The 10,993-nt window shown below is 38.6% G+C and overlaps 2 protein-coding genes across 2 annotated transcripts; both read left to right on the plus strand.

The window, feature by feature from the left end:
• Positions 1-1,639: 1,639 nt before the first annotated feature.
• Positions 1,640-2,525, plus strand: LOC122073605 (G-type lectin S-receptor-like serine/threonine-protein kinase LECRK1). Its single transcript, XM_042638201.1, has one exon. It carries the CDS (start codon positions 1,675-1,677, stop codon positions 2,503-2,505), a length of 831 nt encoding a protein of 276 aa, XP_042494135.1. The 5' UTR covers positions 1,640-1,674; the 3' UTR covers positions 2,506-2,525.
• Positions 2,526-4,765: 2,240 nt separating this feature from the next.
• Positions 4,766-7,423, plus strand: LOC122073604 (G-type lectin S-receptor-like serine/threonine-protein kinase LECRK3). Its single transcript, XM_042638200.1, has one exon. The coding sequence runs from the start codon at positions 4,882-4,884 to the stop codon at positions 7,276-7,278; it is 2,397 nt and encodes a 798-aa protein (XP_042494134.1). The 5' UTR covers positions 4,766-4,881; the 3' UTR covers positions 7,279-7,423.
• The last annotated feature ends 3,570 nt before the right edge of the window (positions 7,424-10,993 follow it).

A 10,993-nucleotide genomic window follows, 5' to 3' on the forward strand; every position in this document is an offset into this window, starting at 1 on the left:
TATAACATTGCACATGTAAAACTTTCACTTACAAAATTTTACATGGAAAAAATACATGTTGATTTTTAAGAATAAATCTGCTACTCGTACAATCACCTCGTTGTATAGGTGAGCATCCAACACCTATCCTACTTTCTGTCATTACATGGGTTAAGAGGGGTATATTTGGAAGCAAAAAGGGCATGTGTTGGATGCTCACCTATACGACCAGGTGATCTACAAGCAACAGACCCAATCTCGATTTTTTTAACTTTCAAATTATTAGGGGTGATGCATGATGTAAAATGTTGTTATATATTTACCAAAAAAAATGTTATTATATAAATTTTCAATGGTCGTTTGCATTTATTTTACATAATGACTTTATTTAAGATAATTACATAAATGACCCGTATAATCAGATTTGAATTATGCAGCCCGTTTACAAAAAAAAAATGCAGCACTTACCATATGGTTGTGAGGATCATAAACGGGCATGGATTCTTAATTACATAGGCCATGCATATCCATCCAAAGCAATAAAAGGTGCTCTCAAGTTATAAAAATTTTGGAAGTAGGATTTGCACATTGTCAGCTTGCCGTCACAACCATGGTTAGTAAATTCGCGTATAATACTTGGATTTTTTCAGTAGTCAAACGTTTCAATCAAAAAGTCATAATTTGGCATATCATAATTTTTTGATTGAAATGTTTGGATACGAAAAAAATTATGATATGCTAAATTATGACTTATTGATTGAAATGTTCGGATACAAAATAAAAACAAACACATTATACTTGAATTTACTAGCTGCCGTCACAACTCCATCCCTTATTCTACTATTCATAACCTGGGTTTCCCATATGCCCAAATCAATACTCGGACGTTGTGGGAAACACTCTTTCAAAAATTTTAAATTAAAATATTTTACAGTCCATTTTTTCAAAATAAAAAACAAAGAAGGAAAATGTGGCCCTGTCCCCTAAATTTTACTATTGTGTTGACCACTCGATTGGAATATTAATTAAGCTTAACATGCAACATGTAACATGGCAGTTTCGATATAGAGCATCAGGTATGAACGTTACTCATGAAGGAGACAACATGACATTAAATCTTGATGCTAATGGACTTCTTTCTTTGCTTGACTAATAGCATAAAGTTTCTTTACCGATGGAACTCATATCCACAAAACAATTTTTTACCGATTGGGGTGTAGAGAGCATCCAATTGTTAGAAGCACCCGCGTACAGAACCTGTCTTCAATTCCCTTCCCTACGCAAAACTTAAATGTTGAAAGAAAAATCAAACTAAGAGGCTCAAAGTCTCGGGTTGACGTGCATTGTGTGTCTGAATAGACTGAACTGAGCAGCCATGAGAAAATATTAATGGAGGGCGGTGCTAAACATCTTCATCTAGGAAACTTATAATTTAGGGGAAGAAGCTAAACATCTTCATCTTATGGCCATTGGAGAAGACAGTACCAGTGGAGTTCAAAACTTGTTAATATGTTAATCACCTTATAAGTTGTAAAGTACTTCCCACGGCTATAAAGACTAGAGTTTTGACTTCATAATTCCACAACCGTGACTAGAACGTAACACCCTTGCTACTAGTAACAATAAAAAGGGGGCCAAATACACAATTGTAGATCAAACACCCAACCAGCTAACTACTTTCTTCTTCCTATTCTCATGGCTGATGTTGCTACCTTCGTGTTTCTCCTACTCCTCTCTTCTGTACTTTATCTTTCTGCAGTACTAGCAGCTCATGAACAAAGATCATCCAACATTAGCTTGGGATCTTCTCTTTCCCCATCCTCCACCAATTCATCATGGCTTTCTCCTTCTGGTCGATTTGCTTTCGGATTTTATCCACAAGGAAATGGGTTTGCCATTGGAATTTGGTTTGCCCAAATACCTCAACTCACAGTCGTATGGACATCAAACAGAGACGATCCACCTTTGTCTAGCAATGCTACATTGCTCCTTACCAGTAATGGAAGGTTGATCCTCCAAGACACACAAGAAGGCCAAGAAAAATCTATTGCAGACGACTTGCAATCTGCCTCTTGGGCTTCCATGCTTGACACCGGCAATTTCGTTCTATATGATTCAAGCGGAAATAGCTTATGGGAAAGTTTCGATCATTTCCCTACTGACACTCTTCTGCCAGGTGAACGTCAGACGGCCATATGCAGTATTCCTGGTTACAACTTCACTAAATTTGTTAATGGAAGTCAAGATAGTTTGGGTCGTTGCAAGCGAAAGTTAAACGCTGAGGGCTGTGGAAATGAAACGATGTCTATATTGGAGAACACTACCGGATGGGTAAAACATATAATTTACAAAATTATAGCATCCACAGCCGAAGGAGAATGCACAGACGAGGCTTGCTTGAGATATGGATCAACACAAGAATATCCATTCTACATCTACGCATTTTTCGTTAAAATTGCTGTTTTTGTGGCAAATTATTTTATCTTATACTCAGCGAGAGTTGTAGTCCGACCACCTCTCCAATAAATCTTTTCATCAAGGCACTGCCCATTTTTTTATGTAACATTGTATATAGATGTAAGACTTTCACTTTGAAAATTGTGTATGTGCATATGTGTTTGCGTCGATTAGACCTCATTAATTTGCTTCTCAAGTATAAAATGTAATATATACTCTCGGACAAAGAACTCAATCCCAGACAAAGAACTCAATAGTAAAGAAGATGCAAAATATTTAGTCTTTTAATACTTGAGTCCAAAGCTTAGAGGGTTGAGCAAGCAGATCCTATCATTGATTGTGAACTCTTTAACTTATGGAGAAAGGTCTCCTCCGGGAGTGGATCAGGTTCTCCTAGGATACTGATCAACACATCCATCATATGAGAATGGATTCACATTCATTTCCTCCACCGTGTATGAAGGTTTATTGCACCATCCTATGATTCACAAACCTCTATAGCATTTTAATATATTTGCAAAACACTTTGCCAATACCCTCTCACATGCATTTAATGTAAAAACACAACCCTAAAATGATATGGAAGATAATGGAAAAACAAGAACAAACAATACACAGATTTACGAGGTTCGACAAGATTTCCTATGTCCTCGGTGAGATGAGATTCTGCTTCACTATCAATGGAGAATTGGGTTATAGCGCTTGTTTCTCACATCTCTCAGCATTGATTGCATTATAGAGAAAGAAACTGTGACAGAATATAAGACATTGTACCGCAAGATTGAAAACCTCATGATCAAAAAATTCCTCGTGACTTAAAAAAAATTTGATTTTTAACTTAGTATTTATTTGAGCCTTAAGATCTATTTGTCTATAATATTTAAGCCTCATTCCATGTGGGTACTTTGAAATCGAATCTTAACATGAACCCCAATTCCATCTCCTTAAGTTGAACGGTGGATTAAATCCCAATATCTCACGACAATCTCTTTTACAGCCAACTGATGCCTTTGTTGGCAGCACAAGTCAGCAGCACCTTCAATCACTTGATTCAAAAAAAAAAAATCTGATGTGGGAGACTTTTCTACTGATAGTATGGGAAAAATCTCAGGATAAAAATCTTCTGTTTTTCTTGTGTTTTGCTAGTTGTAGAAGATGACACGTGTCATTAACGGTCAAGATTAATTCAGTTGGGTGAGGGTTATTACATCCAGTTTGGTTTTTAACTCAATCTTGACCGTTCACTTAAAGTAATGCCACATGTCGCCTTCTGAAAGTAACAAAACAAGAAAAACATGGATGAAAAAAAACAGACGATTTTTTTCCAAAATCTCACACGGGTTGACCGCAATTTCGAGACTTTTCTTGCAATCCCAAAAAGCAGATATTTCTTGGGTTCTTCCCTATTGAGTCGTTGAAAGTTAGGCCGCTCACCAAGTTAGACTCTTCCACTCTTTCCAGGTCTCACTCTCAAGTCTCAACCAAACCCCGTTTCCCCAACTTTTTCCCTCTTTATTTATTGAAATGCTGCCACATGGCAGCAAATGATAGGCCTAATATTTTAACATAAAACGATAAATCAAATGCCACGTTAGCCAAAGATCATTCCGGCGGTCAGGGTGCAAGCCAAAACTTAGGTGAGGCCAGCTAAGCCTGACTGGTTGGCACCCCTAATCCCTTGCATCAGGTAACAGAACTACCTCAATCAATCCGACCCCCTTAGCAGATAAGGGGCTATTTCACCGTTCACCCCTGAAGACTCCATCACGATAGACCCTGAAAGAGATTTCTCACCATGCACTCACCAAACCACCCGACACCAAAGAACCCGACCTGTCTTTGTGAGTTAGAATTTGCAACACCTTGAGCCGCAGGATCATAAGAGCTTGTGAGGCTCCCATGCATGTAATCGCATTCCCTGCAATCTCTCCCCATCAGCTTTGCAAAACCCAATCCAGGGTTCAATTCCTTTCCCAAAGGCAATACTAAATTGTTCAAATTTCAAAAATAGGAATCTCAGGAGAATGTGAATCACGTTCACGTACATTTCACGTACGCGAAAATTCACCGTACTTGCACATTGTGTGGCTCAGACAAAAGTCTGAATGGACAAAGACTGAGAAGCCATGAGAAAATATCTAGGTCCATCGGCTTTAAGTATGAGACAGTGCTTTTACAATTCTTTGATCTTGGTTTGTTAAAGAACGTTAGGCAATAATGGGATTAGTACAGTTCCTTTTCCCTTTACAAGTTGCGGAGTACTAACCACGGCTATGAGTAAGGATGAGAATTTTGACTTCTTCATTCTACCACGACGATAGATTGAGAATTGAAAAGCCTTGACTAGTCTTATTGTGTTACCTGGAACAATAAAAAGAGATCAACTACACAATTGTTGATCACACACCCAACAGACGAAGACGAACTACTCTTCTTCCTATTCTTATGGCTGCCGTTCCTACCTTTGTGTTTCTACTACTGCTCCTTTCTGCACTTCATATTTCAGCAGCAGTAGCAGCTCAACAAATCAGATCATCCAACATTAGCTTAGGATCCTCTCTCTCCCCATCTTCCTCCACCAATTCTTCATGGCTTTCTCCTTCTGGTACATTTGCCTTTGGATTTTATCCAAAAGGTGATGGCTTTGCCATTGGAATTTGGTTTGCCCAAATACCTCAACAAACCGTCGTATGGACATTATACCGAGACGATCCACCTTTGTCTATCAACTCTACGTTGCTCCTTACCAAAGATGGTAGCTTGATCCTGCAAAAAACACAAGGCGGCCAAAACAAATCTATTGTTTCGTCGTCTGCCTCTCGGGCTTCCATGTTTGACTCCGGCAATTTCGTTTTATATAATTCAAGTGGAATGATCTTATGGAAAAGTTTTGATTTCCCTACCGACACCCTTCTTCCAGGTCAACCGCTACTCGCAGGGAATGAGCTGTTCTCTAGTCTATCAGATACAGATCACTCGACTGGAATGTTTACGCTCAACATGCAAGGCGACGGCAACCTTGTTCAATACCCCAACGAAAATCCACTAACCTTCCCAAAAGCATATTGGGCTTCAGATACGAATGGGCAAGGTGACAAAGTCGAATTAAATCTTGATGCTGATGGAGGATACCTGTATTTGCTTAATACTACCAATCTTGTCACCGTATCGAACATATCTTCCAGTGTAACTCCCATCAACAGTACCAAATTGTTATACCGGATGACCATAGATGTTGATGGGATTTTTAGAGTCTATTCTATTAGTGTGGATGATCAGAAGGGTAATTGGTCGACCGAGTGGGAATCATCGGCCGATAAGTGTGATCCCAAGGGCATTTGCAGCATAAATGCGTATTGTACGTATACTCCAAACATAGATACGCAGGCCGTGTGCAAATGTGTTCCTGGTTTCGACTTCATTGATGGGAGTCGACCGAGTTTGGGTTGTGAGAGGAAGTCAGATGCGGAGAATTGTGGACCAGAAACAATGTCTCCATTGGAGGACACCACATGGGAAACAAATCCATATTACATGATTACAGCATCCACGACTGAAGGAGATTGCAATGAGGCTTGCTTGGCAGACAAGTATTGTGAAGCTGTATCTTTTAATTTAGATCAGCAGTGCAGGAAACTGAGTTTCCCGATAAGATACGGAAGAGCTAAAGTAGATACAACCCCCGCCAATGCCAAGACCTCAACATTTTATGTTAAGGTCAGTGGGAGTTGCAGCCCTACCACTCCAAGTGATCAGGCGGGAATGGGAGAAAGCAAAGGCGGGCTAAGTACTAAAGGTATCTTAATCATCTGTCTTTCCTTCACTTCTTGTGCATTCATGGTATTAGCCTGTTGCAGCTTTCTTGTTTGTCAAAACCGAGTTTTGAAGTATAGAAAGATCTCAGATAAGGCAAACAATATAGGATTAGTTGAGGAGATCGGACTTCGATCATTTACATATTGTGAGCTTGAGAAAGTAACAGAAGATTTCAAAGAAGTGGTGGGTAGGGGAGCTTTCAGCACTGTTTTTAAAGGCAACTTATCAAATGGTATGAGGATCGTAGCTGTGAAGAAACTGGACAAAGTGTTGGCTGAAAGTGAGAGAGAATTTCAAACTGAAATGAGAGTGATTGCCAAAACCCATCATAGAAACCTAGTTCAATTGCTTGGTTATTGTTGTGATGGTCCAAATAGGCTTTTGGTGTATGAGTATATGAGCAATGGATCACTTGCAGATTTTCTCTTCAAATCTGAAATACCACCAAGTTGGCAAGAAAGAATGGGAATTGCTCTCAACATAGCTAAAGGTATCCTCTACCTACATGAAGAGTGTGATACCCAGATCATCCACTGTGACATAAAGCCTCAAAATATCCTCATGGACGAGGACCGATGTCCAAAGATTGCTGATTTTGGATTGTCAAAGCTGCTACAGGCAGACCAAACTAGGACTCAGACTATGATCAGAGGGACAAGAGGGTATGTTGCACCTGAGTGGCATCGGAACTTGCCTGTAACAGTAAAAGCAGATGTATACAGTTATGGGGTCATGTTTTTGGAGATAATATGCCTTAGAAGGGGAATTGATAAGAATGTTCCAGAGGAAGAAATCATCCTGGTAGATTGGGCCGACTACTGTTTCGAGGCTGGTGAGCTTGGTAAGCTTGTGGGTGACGAAGAAGTGGACTATAGAATGTTGGATAGGATGGTAAGAGTCGCAATTTTGTGCATCCAGGAAGACCCGTCCCTTCGTCCCTCTATGAAGAAGGTGGTCTTAATGTTAGAAGGGACCATAGAGGTACCAATTCCTCCTTGTTCAACTTCTTTTCTAAGTGCTATGTAACCAAGTAAGAGTCGTGTAATATTGAAGCCATACCATCAACTGTAAACTAGATGCTGTGGTGTGGCTATATATTTGTAATAATGCTAAGAACTCTTTTTCCTCCAACTTCTCTATCTTTATTATTATGCTACATAATTAAATTTTTATTAATTTATAAATATATGGTGTTGCTTTTATGTTCCTTGTTCTACATTAGGGGCTAATTCGATTGTGATTTATTTCTATAAGATGCAATTTCATTGTTTTTCCTGCTATTGCGTTGATAAATAAATAAATGATGATCGAAAATCCTAATATTGATATATAAGCCATATATCTGATTCGTCTGTTGTGGTTTTATTGTACTTCTTCTCTTGGGGTAATTTTCCCTTTGTTGGTCCCTTGCTCCAAAATAATTTGCAGGAATCGGCATTACTCCAAATCAGAATCAACCATTTCCGATTTAAATGCGTATTTTACCATTTGATCCGATTGCTAGAACCATGAACACAACTCATATCATGCAGTAATAGTAATATTACTTACTTACAATGATGGGTTCTAAACACCCCTTGTTCAACTTAAAAAAAAAGGGGTAAAGAATGCTAGAAGGCAGCATGGCCATTGTGTCCAAATACAGGGGTGTGAAATGACTGATCTACCCTCCATGAAAGGTGAAAATCTTGCTTCTATGTCCGCAAATCGATGAAAATTTGCTGAAATTGGCCAGAAACAGAATAGAAAGGGTGGGAATAAGTGAGAAAGGTTAAAATGGAAGTGATTCAAATATTGGATTCCAACTCTTTAAACCATGTTTGTAGTCGTTTATGCAGTTTAGCTTGGGAAGTTTCCCATGAAGTTCTCATGTGGTGCACAATGTCCACGCCTACCACGAGGTCTCTAGTTTGAGTTTCTTCGTTGTTACCTTCTCCATCCTATCAATTTATAAAAAAAAAAATAATAATAATAAATAAATAATGGTTCTTACTTAGCAATGGGTCTTGTAGATTACCTACTTCTAAGGTTGGACAAATTATCGGGAAGCATGCACTATACAGTGAATGGTTTTCCTAATAGGTTTCAATTTGGGTTAAAAAATAGACTTTTTAATTTTCTGATATGAAGAAGGGGCATATATCAAGACAATAGCCTTGACAGGAAGAGAGATTACAAAACAATCTGATGCAGTGTCATCGAAAGCTAGCCAGTGGGAGAGTCAAAAACAAACTCTACCAGGTATTTATATAACCGCATAACATGAGCACAAAGAGAAAGACAATGCAAAGGGAAAAGCTACACTTCTACTAAACCAAAGTGATACTCTTTGTGGTTAAGAAGGAAAAAAAAAATCTCAAAATTTTTTTATTTTTTTTATTTTTTATTTTTATGAAAACTTTATTTGTTTAATTCACTAATACAACAAGCAAAGTTTGTTGTATATAAAAGAAAGGGATTATCCATCCGTGGTATGCCTAGATGGTTAAAATGGACTAGGGATTGTGTGAATAAGCTTTCAGTCTCAGCTTCGATTCCCCATTTGTGCATATCCGATTTAAATGGAGACTTAGGATTAGTGAAAGTCATTTGCCCTAAAAAAAAGACTAAAGTCAATTGAAACCTAATTCTCTTTTAAAATCGAAAGGGCGCAATCATTCCTATATTCAGCTATAATTTCATTATAAAGCAGTTTATTACAAATATCATTGAACTTGTGGAGTCAAGTGTCGTCACTCTCTCCTATAATTTATATACGTCAATTCACATAACACAATCGATTTTCAATTCCCTCTCCCCTACGGCCATTTTAAATTGCTGGAAATTAAAAACCAGGAGACTCACAACCGACGCCGTCAACGCATGTGTTGACGTCCATTATGTTGCAGAGTACTTCTCACGGATGTAAGGATGAGAGTTTTGCTATCTACACAACCGATAGCAAACCAAATTCCAAGAGAAATTATGAAGTAAGGGAGAACGTGTAGAAAGGAGTGAGAAATTGAAAGATAGAAGCCATAAGTCTAGTACTCTAGTGTTCAACGGTTGCCCTTTTTCTTTTTTCTTTCTGTTTTTAGAAAATCAGGTTTGAATAGTAAAATAAATGATTTAATGAATGAAATCCGACCACGACACAATGGTCATCCAGTGTGGCATTCAACTTTGGCACGCCAGACTGTTAGACCGAAAATTTTGGATCAAGGAAATCGGCCACACACAAGGACCCACATCCCATGGAGAAGGTACATGCAATAGATTCAAACTCTTGCATGGAGGCATGGCAGTGAATCTCAAGTGGGAAAACATCCCCACGTGAAGGAGATAATTCAGACCCAGTGCGTAGACCCACTCTGGTGACACTTACATCTCATTGCTAGATTGGACAGGTTTCTACTATCCCGTATCAGGTCTTTTTAAGAGCATCATTCTCTATGGATTTGATTGATATAGATAGAAGGGTAGATTCCATCTGTGTGGATCAGTTTTGTACCACTTAGGATTCTCTCTTTCCCCCATCCTCCTCCACCAATTCATAATAATCACCATGGCTTTTTCCTTCTGGTACATTTGCCATTGGAATTTGGTTTGACCAAATATATCAACCTACAGTCGTATGGACAGCATACAGAGATGATTCACCTTCGTCTAACAAAGCTTGGTTTTTCCTCACAAGTGACAGTAGCTTGATCTTGCAACGTACACAAGGCTAATACTCCTAATCGGCCTATATTTTCTTTTTTTATTGGATTGGATAAAAATATTTACTTTTTTTAACACCAACTGTCTAGCTTAGCTAGTGAGGTTTGAGTTCGAATCTCTTGGCTATTACTTTTCCCCAACGCGACACTCTAGAAAGAAATGGGAGTACAACGAAGAATTGGTACCTCTACAGTCCCTTTTAACATTAAGACCACCTTCTTCATAGAGGGACGAAGGGACGGCTCTTCCAAAATTTGCTGCACAATTATCAAATAAAAGCTATTAAACGCTTTCATCATAAAAAACCAATGTTTATTATTTCCTGGGGAGTACCATATGTCACAAGTTGGAAAGGAAAAGGATTTCTTACCCATGAAAATATATCAATCATACCCATGATCTCAAATAATAGCATCTATTTTACCACAAAATAAAAAATAAAAAATTTTATTGCTTCAAGGTTACAACCGATGGCAAGCCTTGGAGATTACACAACTTTGACTGGTTTACACGGCAATGAAAAAGAACTGGGGGAAGAAGGAATTGGTACCTCTATGGTCCCTTCTAACATTAGTACCACCTTCTTCATGGAGGGACGAAGCAAGGGCTCATCCTGGATACACCAAATTGCGATCCAAACCATTATATCCAATCTTCTTTAGTCCACCTCTTTGTCACCTACCAGCTTATGAAGCTCACCAGTCTCAAAATAGTGGTAGACCCAATTTGTTAGGATGATTTCTTCCTCTGGAACATTCATATCAATCCCCCTTCTTCCTCTCGCCATTTGACAATGTTCCTTTAAAAACCGTGCTGAAAGCTCCCCTACCCACCTCTTCTTTAAAACCTTCTATCACTTTCTCAAGCTCATCATATGTAAACGATCGAAGCCTGATCTCCTCAACTAATCCTATGTTTGGATGCTCTGATAGGGGAGGTTTTAGTTAGAGGAGAGACGTGAGAGAGAGGGGCTAAAGGTAGAGGAGAGACGTGAGAGAGGGAGACTTTGTGTTTTTCTTCTTCTTTTTTTTTTTTTTTTTTA

Source organism: Macadamia integrifolia, chromosome 3 (genome assembly GCF_013358625.1).
Source record: "Macadamia integrifolia cultivar HAES 741 chromosome 3, SCU_Mint_v3, whole genome shotgun sequence".
Taxonomy (NCBI): Eukaryota; Viridiplantae; Streptophyta; class Magnoliopsida; order Proteales; family Proteaceae; genus Macadamia; species Macadamia integrifolia.